Source organism: Eurosta solidaginis, chromosome 3 (genome assembly GCF_040869045.1).
Source record: "Eurosta solidaginis isolate ZX-2024a chromosome 3, ASM4086904v1, whole genome shotgun sequence".
NCBI classification, from domain to species: domain Eukaryota; kingdom Metazoa; phylum Arthropoda; class Insecta; order Diptera; family Tephritidae; genus Eurosta; species Eurosta solidaginis.
This window is the reverse complement of record NC_090321.1, coordinates 161,227,852-161,247,579: the sequence shown is the minus strand read 5'-3', so window position 1 is coordinate 161,247,579 and position 19,728 is coordinate 161,227,852. Positions and strand designations below refer to the sequence as shown.

General features: G+C 38.3%; 1 protein-coding gene across 6 annotated transcripts in view; it reads left to right on the top strand.

The window, feature by feature from the left end:
* The window catches only part of speck, a 330,661-nt gene that overhangs the window by 291,325 nt on the left and 19,608 nt on the right, over nucleotides 1-19,728 (top strand). For all 6 annotated transcript variants that reach the window (XM_067773564.1, XM_067773563.1, XM_067773561.1 and 3 more), the window contains one exon: nucleotides 14,630-14,782. In XM_067773564.1, the coding sequence (XP_067629665.1) occupies nucleotides 14,630-14,782 (153 nt within the window). The remainder of the gene's footprint in view (nucleotides 1-14,629; nucleotides 14,783-19,728) is intronic.

The following is a 19,728-nucleotide window of genomic DNA, read 5'->3' as shown; positions in this document are numbered from 1 at the left end:
TCGCATATGTAGCTCGTTTCATTTCCACATCTCGTATACCATTTATGAAGCTCTGGATGTTTACCCTATCGGTGTATCCCACGGGTGCGTACGCATTTGCTAGATGGGCGAGTCTTTCGACATCCGACGCAAACTCCTGCAAAGTCTCATTCGCTTTTTGGTAGCGATTTTGCAACTCAATTTGATATATCTGTTTCCTATGTTCGTTTCCGTAACGTCTCTCGACAGCGGCCATCAATGCTTCATAACTGTTCTTTTCGTACTCTGGAATAGTCTATAAGATTTCAGCTGCAGGCCCTTTCAATGACACGAACAGTGCAGGAACTTTATCTTCCGCATTCCAGTTGTTCACTGCAGCGGTCTTCTCAAAGTGTAGCTTAAGGACCTGGAATTGAACAGAACCGTCAAAGGATACGCACTCGCCTCAACGCGGCTAAAACCAAGGAACAAAAAACACAAGGAAAGCTAGACGTCGAAAAGCTTCAATCACAACAGACTGCCTATGATTTCGCAACTCAACTCTCACACCTGCTCTCTGAGAATACAACTCATCCTGAAGGAATACAGGAGCAGTGGGAGCATATCTCCAAAGCACTTCGTACTGCCGCCGAGGAAAAAATAGGTTACCGGCGGCCAGGAAAAAACAACTGGTACGATGAAGAATGCCGCGTTGCAACCGAAAGAAAAGACGCTGCCTACAGGGCTACGTTAAAAGCGAGCGCGACAAGAGGAGTGTGTGAACGCTATCGTGAGTTGAAAAGGGAAGCGAGACACCTTTTCAGGAAGAAAAAAGCAGAAGCAGAAAGGCGTGAGTGCGAGGAGCTTGAGCTGCTAGCCACCAGGAATAACGCCCGAAAATTCTACCAAAAAATACGGCGACAGACGGAAGGTTTTAAGACCGGTGCAAACTCCTGTAGGAATGAAAACGGCGACCTTGTAACTGATGTCCAGAGAGTGCTTAGATTATGGAGGGAATACTTCTTTGCTCTCCTAAATGGAGGCAGCAATTCACCGCGCAGATATGAAGAACCCGATCCCGCAATCGATGATGATGGAATATATGTCCCCCCGCCCGATTATGACGAAGTTAGAATAGCAATAACGAGATTGAAAAACAACAAGGCCGTGGGCGCTGATGGATTGCCTGCGGAGCTATTCAAGTTCGGCGGCGAGGAGTTGGTAAGGCGCATGCAGCAGCTTCTTAGCAAAATATGGGCGGACGAAAGCATGTTGGAATCTAAGTGTTATTTGCCCAGTCCACAAGAAGGGGGATACTGCAAAATGCACTAACTATCGTGGAATCAGCCTTCTTAATATCGCATATAAGGCCCTTTCAAGTGTATTGTGCGAAAAATTGAAGCCCACCGTGGACCGGCTGATTGGACCTTATCAGTGCGGCTTCAGACCTGGTAAATCTACCATCGACCACATTTTCACAATGCGCCAATTCTTGGAAAAAACCCGTGAAAAGAGGATCGACACACATCACCTCTTCGTCGACTTTAAAGCCGCCTTCGACAGCACGAAAAGGAGCTGCCTATATGCCGCTATGTCTGATTTTGGTTTCCCCCCAAAACTTATACGGCTGTGCAAAATAACGTTGAGCAACACCATCAGCTCAGTCACAATTGGAAAGGACCTCTCCGAGCCGTTCGAAACTAAATGAGGTTTCAGACAGGGTGACCCCCAATCGTGCGATTTCTTTAATTTAATGCTGGAGAAAATTATACTAGCTGCAGAACTTAACCGCACTGGAACAATATTCTATAAAAGCGTACAATTACTGCCATATGCTGATGACATTGATATCATCGGCCTAAACACCCGCGCTGTTAGTTCTGCTTACTCCAAACTGGAAAAAGAAGCGGTAAAGATGGGTTTGATGGTGAATGAGGACAAAACGAAGTACCTGCTGTCATCGAACAAAGAGTCAGCGCATATGCGCCTTGGCAACCACGCTACTGTTGGCAGCCATAATTTCGAAAAAGTAAAAGACTTCGTTTATTTGGGAAGCAGCATCAACACTAGCAACAACATTAGCACTGAAATCAAGCGAAGAATAAATCTTGCCAATAAATGCTACTTTGGACTAGGTAGGCAATTGAAAAGTAAAGTCCTCTCTCGGCGAACGAAAATCATACTCTACAAGTCACTTATCGTACCCGTCCTGCTATATGGGGCAGAAGCATGGACCATGACAACAGCAGATGAAGCGGCTTTGGGAGTGTTCGAGAGAAAAGTTCTTCGAAAGATGTATGGACCTCTACGCGTTGGCGATGGCGAGTACCGAAGAAGATTTAATGATGAGCTGTACGAACTATACGCAGACATCAACATAGTCCAGCGAATTAGAACGCAGAGGCTGCGCTGGCTAGGCCATGTTTGCGAATGAAAGATGATGCTCCGGCCAAGAAAGTGTTTCTATCGGAACCCGCCTATAGAAGCAGAGGTAGAGGGCGGCTCCCACTCCGTTGGAAGGACCAGGTGGAAAACGATTTAAACTCCCTTGGTGTGACCAATTGGCGCCGGTTGGCGGAGCGAAGGAGCGACTGACGCGCCTTGTTGGACGGCCATAACCGTTTAGACGGTTAAGCGCCAATTAAGTAAGTAAGTAAATCAAAGGATGGTGTTTTACCTTTGGATTACTCCCTGGAACTGCTGGGCGATTTAGTTGTAACTGCTCCATAAGACCTTTCAACGCTTCTATCTCGGCATCAATTTTTTCCTCGAGTTGTAAAATTTTTGTATCCTGCTCATCCGGTTTCGCAATGAGCTGCGATGAGAGCTGTTCCAAAATTTGTGTCGACATTTCTGCCGCTTGCGCTTCCAGTTGAGATTACATATATTTCTTCTGTTCTTCCAATTGAGCTGACATTTCTGAAATGCGTGCCTCTTGCGACTCCAGCTGAGATGCCATTGTCGATATTTGTGCAGATATTGTGCTCGTCACTATCTGCGATGTTTCGTTTTTTTCTTCCATTTTTGTTGTTGTCTTGTCGCTATCAGAGTGAAACACATACTTGTCAGCATTGATTCCTTCAAATACCATAGCTACCCTTAGTCGTCTTTGTAGCTGGGATTTATTGCCAGTAGTAGCCAATCCACGGGGTTCCAACTCCTCCTTCAGTTACTGGATCGTCAACTCACTCAACTTTGCCATGTCCAAGTTGTATTCCCAATCTTCGGAATTTATTCAACAATTCCTCTTCTGACACAAATTGTAACGAATTTAGTGCAATTCCTCTTATTTGCAACCTTGTAGTAACGTTCGAATCACTAAACTGTTGAACAAAAAACTCCACTATTCAATAATGCAAAATGACCTTTATTCAAGTACTTCACAATACCACTACTTCTCGACAGATAGCGTGCTTAAATCAAACTTAATACTGATTCTCAGCTTTACCTCCTTTTATATTCTGTGATTTCTCATTCGCATACTTCTAGGCGCTTCTATTTCTAGAATTTACTAGCAGCTATAAAATAACTACAGATGCACGTTATAGCTTCTCATATGGGCGTGTAAATACAAGTTACTGCCTGCTTAATTGTTGTTGTGGCTTCATTTACTTAGCATCAGACTAGTGATGTGAGTATCACTTAGTGTCAGTAATATTCCTCACAATACCCATTTTTCGCCAAGGCTCCCAAAATTGTCAGCGAATTTAGTGCAATTCCGCTTATTTGCAACCTTCTACTAAATGTTCGAATCACTTAGCTGTTGAATAAATAACTCCACTATTCAATAATGCAAAATAACCTTTATTCAAGTACTTCACAATAACACTACTACTTCTCGACAGATAGCGTACTTAAATCAAACTCATAGCTGATTTTCAGCTTTACCTCCTTTTATACTCTGTAATGTTTCGTTCGCATACTTCTAGGCGCTTCTATTTCTAGAATTTACTCGTACACCAGCTATAAATTTCCAGCTATAACTATAGATGCGCGTGTATATGTGAGTGATACTCAGATAAGATATATGCATGTGTTTGTGCGTTTTCTCTCCGCTGCGTGTAAGTACATATGTGTAGACATAATGATTGATTCGTTTGTGTAAATACAAGTGACTGCTTGCTTTATTGTTGTAGTGGCCTTATTTACTTAGTATCAGATTAGTGATGTGAGTATCACTTAGTGTCACTAATATTCGTCACAATATGAGCTATTTTTTTTTTAATTGTATGGTAGCACAAAAAGGCATAATATGTTCAATTGTCAGGTATGTAGTTAATATGGCGACAGACAGATTATGGAACAACCTTCATTCTTTTACCATGATTCTGCTCGCTTAGTTTGTTTTTGGTTTTTCAGTCGAAATTCTTTCTAAAGGCCGAAACAAATTTGACTTTTAAGTCGTTTTGGCGCTGGCGTCACTTTAAAAGAACGGACGTTGAAAGTTTTCCTGCCACAATGAACTCAATAGTAATATTGAATAAAATTAATTGAAAACAAAATAAATTTGAGCAAAATTGGAGGGCTCTTTGTAGCTGAATTGACAACGCCAGCATAACGTAAGTTTATCAATTTATATGTATTTCGATACTTCGACATGACCGTTGTGCCGCTTGTGGATTAGGAACATAGCGACAAAGCCGAGTGCGTTCAATGTTTTGATCTCAAACGAGCAGAAAAAAATTTGAAGCTTTAGAAAAAAAGGCAAATATTGTATTTATTAACAGCTATTTAATTTGGCGACCGCCGTGATGTGATGGTAGCGTGCTCCGCCATCCACACCGAAAACGCCACGGAAAAAGCAACATCAAAATTTTAGAAACAAGTTTTTTCAGTTAGAAGAAAATTGTTCTAAGCACGTCCCCGGCACTCCGAGTATATTTCTGCCATGAAAAGCTCTCAGTGAAAACTCATCTGCCTGGCAGATGCCGTTCGGAGTCGGCATAAAACAATTAGGTCCTGCCTCGCCAATTCGTAGGAAAAATTAAAAGGGCACGACGCAAATTGAAAGAGAAGCTCGGCCTAAAATCTCTTCGGAGATTATCGCGCCTTATATTTATTTAAATTTTTTCAACAGCTACTTGGAATCACTGTGAATAAGACCAGCGTGATGTCTTAAGCATAGACGTCAAAATAAAAAAGAGAAACGATCACCCATGATGCAATAAAATGGACAGGTTAAGTCAATATTACAAAATTTAACAGCATTTGACAGTACCCGCCCTTACAAATTAAGGTTTGCTTCTTGACTTTTCTGCAGTATTGATTTTTGTTTTTAAGTATCATAAAAAATACCCCTTCTGAATTATTTCCTTAAGTCGATGGCCGCATTTCCGTTGTGTAGAAGAAAAAGTGTTTCGCGTTATAGAAAATAAAAAATTTCTATATAATTTTGAATAATTTATTTAAACTTTATTTTTTGAAAAGATATTTTTGATGACTCAAAATATTTTAAATTTTTGATAATTAAAAAATAACTTATATAATAAGAATAAATTTAAAATATAACAAGTATATTTGTTATAAGTAGATAACTCTACATATACTCCGTATTAAACCATCTTTCGATAGAATTGAAAGCATAACAAATTTTGAAAAGCCAATTTCTATAAATAAATTACAAAAATTTTTAGGCATGATAAATTACTATCACAGATATATTAAAATGTTAGCAACAGAACTTAGTCCTCTGCATGAAATGTTAACACATGCAATTAAAAACAAACTCAAACAATTAAATTGGACAAATGAAACCACAACAGCTTTCGAAAATGTTAAAAAACTTTTTGCTAAAAATACTTTACTTACACATTTCGACAAAAATGGTACTTTATCATTAGCAGTAGATGCATCAACTGTTGCTATTGGAGCAGTTCTTCAACAAACTAGCAATAATATACTAGAACCCTTAGCTTATTTTTCAAGAAAATTAACTACAACAGAAACTAAATATTCAACATTTGATCGTGAACTTTTGGCAATTTATAATTCAATTAAACATTTTAAACATTTTCTTGAAGGTAGAACTTTTACAATTTATACTGATCATAAACCTTTAATTCATGTTCTAAATTCTAAAGTAGATAGATCTCCTCGTCAACTACGTCATCTTGAATATATTGCTCAATTTACAAATGGTATTCAATATATACGTGGAAAAGACAACATAGTTGCCGACACACTTTCCCGTATTCCAGAAATAAATGCAATTTCAACTCAAGATATAAATTTAGAAACTTTATATAAAGAACAGCAAACTGATACATTTTTACAAAAAACCATTTCTGATCCAAATTCTATAAATAATTTAAAAGAAATTCATATTCCAGTTAATAATTTAAACATATGGTGTGATGTTTCTCTACAACCTTTTCGACATTCTATGAGAAGAATTATATTTGACAAAATTCACTCATTATCTCATCCAAGTATAAGAACAACTAGAAAATTTATTCAAAATAAATATTATTGGCCTAACATGCGTAAAGAGATTAACGATTGGACTTCATCTTGCATCAATTGTCAAAAATCCAAAATTTCAAGACATACTAAATCACCTATCCAAAAAATTCAAATACCATCAGGCCGTTTTGAACATATTCATATGGATATTGTTGGACCTCTTCCAGTTTCAAATGGAAATTGTTATATTTTAACAATTATTGACAGATTTTCACGTTGACCTGAAGCTTATCCGCTTAAAGATATTTCAACAAATACTATAGTAAAAACTTTTATTCAAAATTATATACCACGATTTGGTATACCATTAAATATTACAGTAGATCAAGGTTCACAATTCACCTCAAAATTTTTTACAGAATTAACTAAACTTTTAGGTTCTCATAAAATTCATACATCTCCTTACCATCCCCAAGCAAATGGCATGATAGAGAGATTTCATCGAACTTTAAAAGCAGCAATTATAGCATCAAACGACTCGGTTCATTGGTCTGACATTTTACCATTCATTCTACTTGGTTTACGAACTTCTATTAAAGAAGATTTTAAATGTTCATGTGCTGAACTTGTTTATGGCCAAACACTTAGAATACCTGGTGAATTAATTATTTCAAATAGTAATAAAGAACATGATTTTTCTAATGACGCTCTTCATAAAATAAGAGAATATTTTTCACTTGTTCGTTCTAAAGTTTTTCATCATAATAAAGAAAAATTTTTCGTTCCTAAACAATTAGAAAATTGTGAGTATGTTTTTGTTAAAGTTCTTCGTAAATCTAATTTAGAATCACCTTATGAAGGACCTTTTAAAGTTATCTCTAAGAAACATAAAACATTTACAATTCAATACAAAAATACTATTAAAAATATTTCAATTGATTTACTTAAACCAGCAAACATACTTATTAACACTAATTTAAATACAAATACATTAAACAACAAAAAACAAAAAAAGGTTACATTTAATATTAATTAATAATTTGTTTGTTTCAAATTTTCTTGGAGGGGGAGTAAATATAGTGTTAACTACTTTGTACTCTTTACTTTAATTTTTAAAATAATTTTTATTGAGTTTTCGTGTTAACTTAAAATTTTGAATAACTTCAAAAAAAGAAAATTCTAATTAGTTGGAAAATATTTAAACTCAAAAATAAACAAAAATACATTTTATATTACAAACCCAAATAAAAGTTTTTTAAAATATCAACTTGAATGTTGATATTTCTCGTGTACTTATTTCTTCACAATTTTGCTTAATGGCCAAATGATGGTAAGATTGATTAGTACATTTTTTAACAATTTGGATTCTTTGTGCTGATGCCGCTATCACATCTACATTGCAATGCACTTGTAGTATTTTTCGTATTAGTGAAAACATTTTGTTAAACTTGAGTTAAATCTATGCAAGGACATATTTAGCTATCACTTTCAAAATTATGCACTCTTTAAATAATTGTTATCTATATGCACAAAAGCAGCGAAATTTCATAATTTTGTTATCGCGTAAATCGAGAATAGGTCAGAAGGATCGTTGGTAGGATCGCCAGATATAGAAAATAAAAAATTTCTATATAATTTTGAATAATTTATTTAAACTTTATTTTTTGAAAAGATATTTTTGATGACTCAAAATATTTTAAATTTTTGATAATTAAAAAATAACTTATATAATAAGAATAAATTTAAAATATAACAAGTATATTTGTTATAAGTAGATAACTCTACACGCGTTTTGGTGTTAATTCTTTAACTGCATGAGAATTACGGAGCTTCTGGGGGAAGTTAAACGTTTTATTCGACGAAACTGAATGGCTGGATATTGGAGTATCACATTCTCCACAACTTCATAACAGCAGACCGCTGACGAGATGACTGATATCCTGGAATAATATCTTGGATTTGTGAATAAGTATCTGGGTGACTTGTAATACGAAAACTCGGGATCGACGGTATACGGCCCCAATACCCAACGTTTGCGCTCATTGAGCAGAAAGAGGTGAATGGTTAATTCTTCCGACTTCCCTCCAACTTTTTTCTACATTCCATTCCCGATTTCCTCTTTTCTATTTTCTCTTTTTTTCGTTTTCGTTTTTTCGATGTGGAGATAGGCTAACGAAGATCTTGATAAAATATCAGTTTGGACAGAAACAAATGGCCTTTGCCTGAATGCGGAAAAAATACAGGTCCTGCCAATATCGCACGATTCGGTTGATCTAACTGCACTCTCACCCATAGTTCTCGATGGAAATATATTACAGTCAGGGATGCACCTTAACGTTAAGCTAATCGTTTATCAAATAATTTCCACCGTTTCCGTTGAAACACTTCGAAATATTATCGATAAAGAAATTATCAAGATAAATTGTATCTCGTTTTTAACCGACACGAAAAGCTTTCGTTATCGTTAAAAACGTTAACAAAAACGTGATACTTTATGTTTGAATTGTGCTGGCAATGCTATAGCCATGGTGAAGCCGTAAGGTGGTAACAGCGAGCGGACATACACACACAAACTCCATGTAATTTGTTTGTGTAATTCGTTGGTGGTAATGTCAAAAATACTCTGAGAAATATTCGTACTGTCAAAATTCATGAGAAAAGTTGCAATCAGCTTGGCTAATGCTTTCGCCTTTAATGACTCCGCCATCAATCAGCTTTGCCAGCATAGTTTGAAACTAATAATCAACATAAACGATTTGATTTCGTTTTGATATGGCAGAAAACGAAACAAAATCATTTCGTTATTTTGACGTTCTTAACGTTAATAAAAGAAACGAAATGACTTTGTTTCGTTTATTAACGTTAATTATCGTAACGAAATGATATCGGTTCGTTGGTTAAGCATGCCTGATTACAGTATCAATCCGTCGTTACTAGTCTCGGCTTTAAAGTCAACACCCACTTAACATGTACACATCACATTTCCTATAGTATATCAAAAATATACAATACTTTAAGAAATCTGTGGCATACCTGTTTTTGTCTACCTCCTAACATAAAACTTAAATTAGTTAAGGCTCTGATTGTGCCTCAAATAAGCTATTCTGAAAATGTGTATGGAGATTTAGACTGCGAATCTAAAAATAAACTAAGTTTGACTATTAACAACGTGGCAAGATTCATCTATTGTAAAAGAAAGTTTGACCACATTTCACCATACTCAAAAAATATACTTGGATTTAGCATAGAAGTCTATCTAAATGTCCGAAATGTTTTGTGTTTATATAAAATAATTAAATTTCAACAACCTAGATATCTTTATGAGAAACTAAAATATGTACAATCTTCGCGAACTCACAACATCGTAGTCCCCAGGCATAATACAGTAGCGGCTTCTAGATTATTCTTTGTTAGTGCTGTGAAATTGTGGAATTCTCTACCTATTCCAATAAAATGCATTAAGTCATATGGATGCTTCAAAACGGCAGTAACAGATCTCTTCACACACTAACCCTCTCCTCCTCCTGTTCAACCAACCTACCTACCACGCCTGTGTCGTATTGTCTAGAACTAATGTTAGCTTAAGCCTAAATTTAAGAAGAAAAATTGTAATTAACTTCGTGAATATTTGCAATGAAAAGACTCCAAGTCTTAATGTACTTTGAGATAAATAAATAATAATAATAATAATATATCGGGCTTGACTGTTTTCCGCACAATGCATTACTAAAGTAGTAAAAAAGGAGTTAAATAGTACCAAAATGTTTCCCTCTCTGCTACTTTAAAATTCATGACCGGATTCTATCACTCGCTGAAGATAATTGGCCATATGCGCCGCCATATTGAACATCCTGTCAAAACGCTTGCAAAACCATTGTGGACAACACAAGTGTGATATCTTCTGTATAGACATCAAAAATACAAATAGAAAAGATCTCCTGATTTTTGAAGAGACTATCCGTAATCTCATCCTGTATGACTTTCTATCACCCGCTGAAGTTAGCCGATCGTGTGCGTCGTTATATTGAACATCGCTGCCAAAACTCTACAAAATAGCCATCTTGAACATCCTTTCAGGCAGTTGACGGTTAGGATATCACACTTGTTTTGTACACAATGGTCAAACCCATTATGCAGTAAACAGACAGATGAAGTCATTATTACAAATTGGAGTTGGATTTGACAATACTCGCCCTCATAATTTTAAGTGTTGCTTCTTGACTTATCTCCAGCATTGATTTTTTCAGTATCATAAAAAAATACTACATTAATGCCGTTCTGAGATATGAAGTAACGGGCAGAAAAACAAAGCCTGTGTTCTGTATTACTTTTGTGGGAGGGTTTTATTTCCTTTCCAGAGTGGAAATTGAAAAGTTTTAGTAAACGGAACTGTATGGCTGGATCCGCAGAGTATCCCATTGTCCACAGCTAAGGAATATAGAAGCAGACTTTTGACGTCAATGCGATGATTGAGGATCTGGAATAATGTCATGAAATTGCGGATGAGTATCTGGGAGGCTTGTAATACAAAACTCGGGATTGGGGTTCCACGGTCCCAAGACCCAACATTTGTCTATGTAAACGAAACATTAAGAGGTAGGCTCATTGAAATGTTTAGACAAACATAAAATACTCCCAGCCGTATGATCAAACCCGACAAAAATTTTTCTGGTTTCCTCTATATACCCACCTGCCTCTCCCCTGGCTAACCATTTCCTTCCTCTCTTATTTCCTCTCCCCTCGGCATTTTCTAGTTTCTTATTATTCCATAAATATTCCTGTTTTTTTCACAATCTTCCTGCTTTTTCTCTTATACAAGTCTAAATATCACTATTACTTTTAATCTTACCCTTATATTATTCTTATTCTTACTGTTAACCTCTTTTTACTACTTCGTCTAAAATCGTAAGTCTTACTTTTACTCTCACTCTCCCTCTTCCTCTTGTTATCTTAACTTTTCTCACTTCCCTCCAACTTCGTATACTTTTCTTTCCATTTCGGCCGTTTTATCTTTTTTTCATGTCTCCATTTGCAATGTAGAGATATCTCGAGTTTGGCTTTTTTCTGCACAGTCCATTATTAATGTAGTAAAAAGGTAGCAAAATAGTACAAAACATTTCCCTCCCTACTACTTTAAAATTCATGGCCGGATTATGGCGGCCGGCAATTTTTTGTTATTGTACTAATAATTGATGACGGCCACCGTGGTGTGATGGTAGCGTGCTCCGCCTACCACACCGTATACCCTGGGTTCGCACCCCGGGCAAAGCAACATCAAAATTTTAGAAATAAGGTTTTTAAATTAGAAGAAAATTTTTCTAAACGGGGTCGCCCCTCGGCAGTGTTTGGCAAGCACTCCGGGTGTATTTCTGCCATGAAAACCTCTCAGTGAAAACTCATCTGCCTTGCAGATGCCGTTCGGAGTCGGCATAAAACATGTAGGTCCCGTCCGACCAATTTGTAGGGGAAATCAAGAGGAGCACGACGAAAATTGGAAGAGAAGCTCGGCCTTAGATCTCTTCGGAGGTTATCGCGCTTTACATTTATTTACTAATGACCTTACCTGTCTGGTTTTATTGCGTCATGAGTCAAAACTCTTAAAAAAGCCATCTTGAACATCCTGTCAATCAGTTGTACACAATGCTTTCTATTTCTGGTTTTGGTTCAAAACCGCTACTAACCGCTATGGAACGTCAATGGGGAGTGACAGCTGAGATCACTACTCGAAGTCAAATCACATCTTTAGGTTGGAACTATACTAACCTACTAAGAAAGAAAGGTTCGTTTTCAAAATATTTGTTTGTTTGTTTAGTAAAATATCTAAACATTTTTGTTGTTGTGCTCACTTGTAACTGGTTTAAATTAATGAATGTTTTATAAATAGTTGAATTGTCATTGAATATTACATAATTTGAGAAAAGCGCTGCTTTAAATTTTTCAGCGTGAAAAATACAGCACAATACAACAAATTATTATTTCATGTTAATCCTTCAATGATTGTTAGATTTCAAAAATGGAAAAGAGCTGAACCTAGTTCTAATAGTAAAGAAGAAATTAAAATTCATTTACTAAAACGATGATTATTTTGTATTATTAAAATATTTTTATATACCCTAATTATACAAAATAATAAAATTTCCGATGCAATTTTTTGAATTAAAACAATAACACCGGAAGATACAGACTTATCAAAAGCTTTTGATACAGTTAACCATGCCATGTTACTGCAAGACTTCCTTCCTCCTAGTCTCAAAAGGTAGACCGCAAATTATTTGTCTGGTAGGAAGGCATCGATGCAATTAAGGAGCGTAACATCAAAACCCGGAAGAATTAAACAGGGGGTTTTGTTGTTGTTGTTGTACGATAAGGACACTCCCCGCAGGCAGGGGAGTTTCGATCAGGATCTAAATTTTGGCTAGCATACATCCGCGATTGCACCTAGAATCCGGAGCTGTAACAAAATCCTCAAATATCTTGCAGTCAGCACTTGGGGTAAAGCAATTGGCCGGCCGTTTGCATGCTACACGTCTCCGAAATGGTCGCAGAGCCTACAGGTAACTCGCTGGAAAAAAATACAGGCCTGTCAAAACAACGTTCTCAGAACCGATATGGGCCATCTTCTTATGTCCCCAGAGCACCACCTATATAGTGAGGCGAGAGCACTCTCCATTAGCGCGAGAAATGAAATGCTAGAAAAAACAGTTTTTGTTGAATAAACAGAAACTTGGGTATCTCAAAAGGGGTCCCAAGAAGTCATCTCCGCAAGCATTATGAGGAAATACGGCACCCGATATTTAAGTCGTATGTAGAAGAAGAACACAAAAAGGTCATCAGTGATATCTACAAAAAGGTGACGGACCTCTATGTCATTAATTGCCCGGCGAACCTCGTTATTTAAGTTAAATACTCTGGGTTTGCAGAAGATGAAAGCGATCTCCCTAGGGAGACGCGTGTCACTCTCGGTCAACGTTGATCTTACTATAACAGGCTAAACCCCTACATATCCTGAATCAACCCCGACAAATATAATGTATGTCGTGCTTGCGACGTGTCCCCACATGACACCAACCATCTTTTCAATTGCAATGTGGAACCAACGCCTCTAACACCACTTTCTATGTGGTCCACCCCTGTTGAAACTGCAGGTTTCTTTGGACTCCTGTTAGAGGATATGGATGACAATTTGTGAGTGTTCGCACCTGTTGGATGGGGCGAAGCACTGTTACAACAATAGCAACCAGTAGAGATGTGGCAATGCAAAGTACATCAGTTCTACATAAAGTTCTATTTATTCTATTCTATCTCTCCACAAAACATTTAATGACATAAAAAAAAAATTTGACGCCTCCGAGGAGATTAAGACCCAGCTTCTCTTCCAATTTTCTTCGTGCTACATATTAGATGACGATTCCGAACGGCATCTGCAAGGCAGAACTGGGACGCTTTTTATGGGAGAAATACAGTCGGAGTGCTTGCCAAAACACTGCCGAGGGGCAACACTTTTTCCTAACTGAAAAAACTTTTTTTTTTGTAAACGCCATAAAAATCTTTTAAATCATTTAATGTTCGCGACGTTTCTGTTTAAATGTAATATGCGGTTTCGTCCAAACTTAAACTTCCTTACTTGTTTCTGATAAACTCAAAATATACGAAACGTACTCACTTGGAACGAGTATACTCGATACCTTTTACTGAGTATGAGTACTAGCATCGATTCTTTGATCCGAGTATTTTATACATCGATACTTTTTCTAAAAGTTGTATAACTATGAACGCTTAAAAAGTGAGTGTGTTTAAAGAAACATTGATAAAATAGCGAGTGCATTCAAAATTTGCCATCGAATAAATCAAAAAGGAAGAGAATATTAATACGATAATAATAATTAGTAATAAGCTTTTCACAACTGCTTAAGTCTATATCAATTTTTTTCAAAACCAAGTCCATTCGGTTTATTTTAAACTCGCTTGAGTCCAACGTTTAAACTGCTTTATTTCAAACACGGCTTAATCTTCCATTGTTTTATCTTCGCTAAATAGTTTTAATATTTATCAAGTAAACATTTATACAGTTTTGCAATAGCTACATAAATTATATTACGTAGAAACAAAAAACCGTCGTTTTCCAAAATTGGCTTATGGTGTACTTAGGCAGGTTTGATATGTATAGACTCATTTATACGATTATTCATTAATACAAATGTAGATGCATATTTAATTGTAAATAAAAAGCAATAATAAGTGTATTGAAATTTTTAATATTTTATTCTAGGATGAGCCGCTAAATACATTTTTGGATTTGGGTCACTGCCCGGAGTTAGAGGAATATTCATTGAAGTGTATTAAGGATAATTGCTCATTCAAAGCGGTACACAACAACGGTGAATTGATTGGCGTTTTCCTCAATGGACTTTTAAGGCGACCTGTAAGTTATCGAACTGTTGTGATATGACTAGTACTTAGGACCTAACTGTTTTTTCTTGCTTCCTTTATAATAAGTCGCCTTCATTTCCTAAAACTGGAAATCCTGCAATCGATTACTGAATAGCTTTCCGTGGAGCTAGAGTGTTGAATTTTAAAACATACCACAGAACTCGATGACATGCAACATTAGGGAAAAACTGTCGCTAGACGGGACAGGGATCGAGATATTTAGAGATCTTTAGAAAATCTACATCGAGCAGGTGGTATCCAGCGATTAATGCATTAAGAGGAGAAAAAATGTCTGTTAAGTGGGGCACGAGTAGAGATTATTGAATAATGCATAAGTTAGGAATCCTTAGATCGGTTTTCAATAAACTCCCCGATAACGTAGAGATCTGAAGCTTTGAAAATAGCTTTGAGTACTAATAAAATGCAATAAGGGAATGCGATATTTAGAAAACCCGTTCAGAACATTTGTAATTTTGCGGCCAATTTTAAATTCACTTTCCACTGAGCTAAAAACTTGAAACCTTACAAATAATTCAGAGCACCGAGACAATGCAACAAAAGGAGCAAACATTTCCTATAGGTGGCACATCGTTGTTTAGGTTGAACTGACAAGCGGAAAAAAATCAATATCTACGCCAAACTCTTATATAAATACATATTTGTACAGAACATAAAATTACGGGTTTTGGGGGTTGTTGTTGTTGTTGTAGCAGTGCTTCGCCCCGTTTAATAGCTGCGACCGATCACAAATTGTCATCAATATCCTCTAACGGGAGTCCAAAGAAACTTGCTGTTTCAACAGGGGTGGACCATAATGAGAGGGGTGTTAGAGGCGTTGGTTCCACATTACAATTAAAGAGATGGTTGGTGTCATATGGGGACACATTGCAAGCGGGGCATACATTTTGTATATCGGGGTTGATTCTGGATAGGTAAGAGTTTAACCTGTTCTTTGAGTATTGGATTCACCGGGCAATTCCCGGCATAAAGGTTCGACGCCTGTTTGTGGAGTTCACTGAGGACCTGCGTGTGTTTTTTGGCTTCATACGGCTGAGTTCTCAGGTGCGGTATTGCCTCATAATGCTTACGGAGATGACTCCTTAAGCTCATCAATCAGATGTCTGTTGGGATGCCTAGATTTCTGGGTATTCAACAGGAACTGTTTGGTTAGCATCTCATTTCTCTCCCTGATGGGGAGTATTCTCGCCTCATTATGTAGATGGTGTTCCGGGGACATAACAAGACAGTCCGTGGCGGTTCTGAGAGCAGTATTTTGGCAGGCCTGTAGTTTCTTCCAGTTCCATATAGGAGACGCGTAGCATGCAATCGGCTGGCCAATTGCTTTGTATGTGGTAATGAGCGTTTCTTTCTCTTTTCCCCAAGTACTGCCAGCAAGGGATTTGAGGATTTTATTTCAGATCTGGATTTTCGATACAATTGCGGCTGCGTGCTCACCAAAATGTAGACCCTGATCAAACGTCACACTCAAGATTTTGGGGTGTAGGACAGTCGGTAGCGTAGTGCCATCGACGTGGATGTTCAAAATGGTCGACATTTGTGACATCCATGTTGTAAATAAGGTCGCGGAGGATTTAGTCGGTGATAATGCCAGGTTTCGCGAGGCGAAAAAACTGGAGAGATCAGGGAGGTAGTGGTTTATTCTGTTGCAAAGCTCATCGATCTTTGGGCCTGGGCCTGTGGCTATTATTGTGCAGTCATCGGCGTAGGAAACGATAGTAACTCCTTCTGGTGGCGAAGTTAGCTTAGATACGTAGAAATTAAACAAAAGTGGGGATAGGACACCACCCTGTGGCACCCCCTGTTTAATTCTTCTTGGTTTTGATGTTTCATTTCTAAATTGCACCGATGCTTGCCGACCACCAAGATAATTTGCGGTTCACCTTTTTAGACATGGGGGAAGGGTAGACCCTTCCAGGTCTTGCAGTAGCGTGCCATGGTTGACCGTATCAAAAGCTTTTGATAGGTCTATCGCTGCGAGTACTGTTCTATGGTGGGGGTTTTGTTTTAAACCGCAATTTATCTGGGTGCTGATGGCATTTAGCGCGGTGGTGGTGCTATGGAGTTTTCTGAAGCCATGCTGATGACAGGCTAGCTGCAAATTTGCTTTGAAGTAGGGGAGCAAAATGGCTTCAAGCGTCTTGGCTACTGGCGATAGGAGAGATATCGGGCGATATGACTCTCCTATGTTAGCTGGTTTCCCAGGCATTAGTAGCGGGACCACCTTGGCCATTTTCCATTTTTCGGGTATGACAAAGGTGGAAAGAGACAGGTTGAAGACATGTGCTAAATATTTGAAACCCTCTTTCCCTAGGCTTTTAAGCATCGGCATGGCTATGCCGTCTGGGCCCACTGCTTTGAATGGTTTAGCATGACCGATGGCATCCTCAACCTCTATGGCGGTGATGGTAATTGGTGACGCGCTGAATTTATGTTTATGTGCGTGTCTGTTGGCCCTCCGTCTATCTATGTCGACCGTAGAATGCGTTATATATTGTCGGCAGAAAGCACTCGCGCATTTTTTCGTGTCCGACAGCACTTTTTCGCCAAAGGCGATGGAAACTTTGTCATTATGCCTAAACGGATTCGGTAGGAACTTTACGGTGGACCAAAGTTTACCTACACCGGCAGAGAGGTTACAACCGCTTAGGTGCTCCTCCCATTTCGCCCGCTTGTGTTCATCCACAAGCAATCTGATGCGTTGGTTTATATCCCTTATTTGGGGGTCGCCGGGATCGAGCTGTCTTATAAGGTCACGTTCTCTCGCTAAACTTGCGGCCTCCACCGGGAAGTGGGCCGAATTTCGGGAATTCTACCGGCGGGAATGAAACGAGCCGAGGCGGATTCAATGACCTTGCGAAAGTACGCTCCCCTTGCCGGGCATCAGTCGGGATAGGGAGGGCAGCAAAGCGTTTGTCTGTAAAGGATTTGTATTCGTCCCACTTTCCTTTTTTAAAGTTAGTGAAAGTGCGTTTTTCTGTGACGATGAAGTTGGCGGAACGCTCGAGCCAAATAAGTATATGCAGGTGGTCGGATGCCAATGTTACCATCGGCTGCCAGTTGACGCAGTTGACGAGTTCTGAGCTCACGATTGAAATATCCAGCGAACTGTGACAGCTTCCTACCATACGTGTGGGGCGTCTCCGTTTATAGTGCAGAACGTCGTTTCTTCTATTTGATCCGTTAACATCTCACCCCTACTGTCCGCCCGCAAGTTTGAATGCCATAGATCGTAATGGGCATTGAATTCGCCTAAGATAATGCGATTGTTGCCAGTGCGTAAGGCACTGATATAAGGGCGGTATCCACTGGGGCAACAGGTGGCAGGAGGGATGTAGATGTTGATGATTTCTAGGTTTGCATCGCCTGGCCGTACAGATAAGCCTTGACGTTCTAAGACACTGTCCCTGCGGTCGATGTCGGGATCAAATATATGATATTGCACAGAGTGGTGTATGATAAACGCTAGGCCGCCTCCATAAGGCGCAGACGACGGGACGTCCAAGGGCGTGAACAGCAAGGAGCCACAAAAGATTTATAGAAGTTACGTGGACGTCTGGTTTTGGGATCCAGCCCAGAAAAACCTGTCCGATGCAACCATCCCTTACACGAGACACACTGACAAGAGTATGACCGTCCTAAAGAGATTCTTTTCCGGCAGATGCAGCAAAACCATTTCTCAGGACCGGGGTTAGGCGACGAACCCGGATTGGGTTCGATACCTTCCCGGAGCAAGAGAATATGGAGCAGTCCCGCTGCTGGGAGGGTGACAATTTGTGGGAGGGACGCAACAAATTAAATGGGGTTACACTGAAATGGCAGTCCTTGGTCGGGAAAAATCCCGAATCGCTCCGATACATGGAACCGACGGCTTTGGGAAGCGTTTTTGGGGGTCGCTGGTTACGCTGGTTTTTTAAAATGGTGAATCCAAAAAGGCGAACTAGTTTAAAAAAAATGTTTTAACTGAAATTTAGTATGTATGCGATTTCGAGCTCACTGATTGTGAATCAAATGTCATTTTTTTATACTTCCAGCCGACGCAAGTTCGGATTACAAACATTTAAAATAATCTAATAAATCAACTCTCATAACCAGCCAAATACAATTTGCACTTTATTGTACTGGTATAAAATTTCTATTTATCAAATTAAATTACTAAATTAATAGTTTGAAATTTTCTTAAAAATCTTTAAAAGCTCTTTAGAGACACATTTCAATACAATAAAGTTTGTGGAACGTAAAACGAAGCGAAAGGTGTAGAGCTCTTCTGTTGAACTTGAAAGCTCAACATGTATCTTACACCTCCGGAGATATATTGAGATTTCATTACAAGATTCATTATTAGTCCTCTTATTCTTTTCAACATAGTATAGATCCTTTGAGTATTGAGTCATTTCGATGCTAACGGGTAACCGATACATGTAGAGCAATGCTTACAGCTGAATGTAGTAGGCCGTCTCTAGTCACTATTAGAGACTATTTGGGGTGAACATCTGTTTTTAGACAATTTATATAATATATTTAAAAATGAAATTCAAAAATCGAAAGTGGCGCCACTGAGATTCGAGCCTACGCACTCTGAACTTTTCCATACAGAAATGGGAGCGGCGCCTCATCAAGCTCAGTCACAACACGACACCGCGTTGAGTTGCCAAAACGCAGTGTTAAACTGTAACTGTTCAGGAATGCTTGACTATTCTGCCCTTCTATTATCGTTTGAATATCTGAACTGTCGAATAACCAACTTCAAATATCCAGTATAGTAAAATGTTCCTTATTTAAAACGCTACTGAAGTAGTACTTCACAATTTAATTACTCGCGTACGTCACTTATAGCGTAATAAAACCAATCTGACTTATTACTCCTCAGCTTGCGCTGCTTTTATACTCTCAGTTGCCTCGATTGCCTATTTCTCCTAG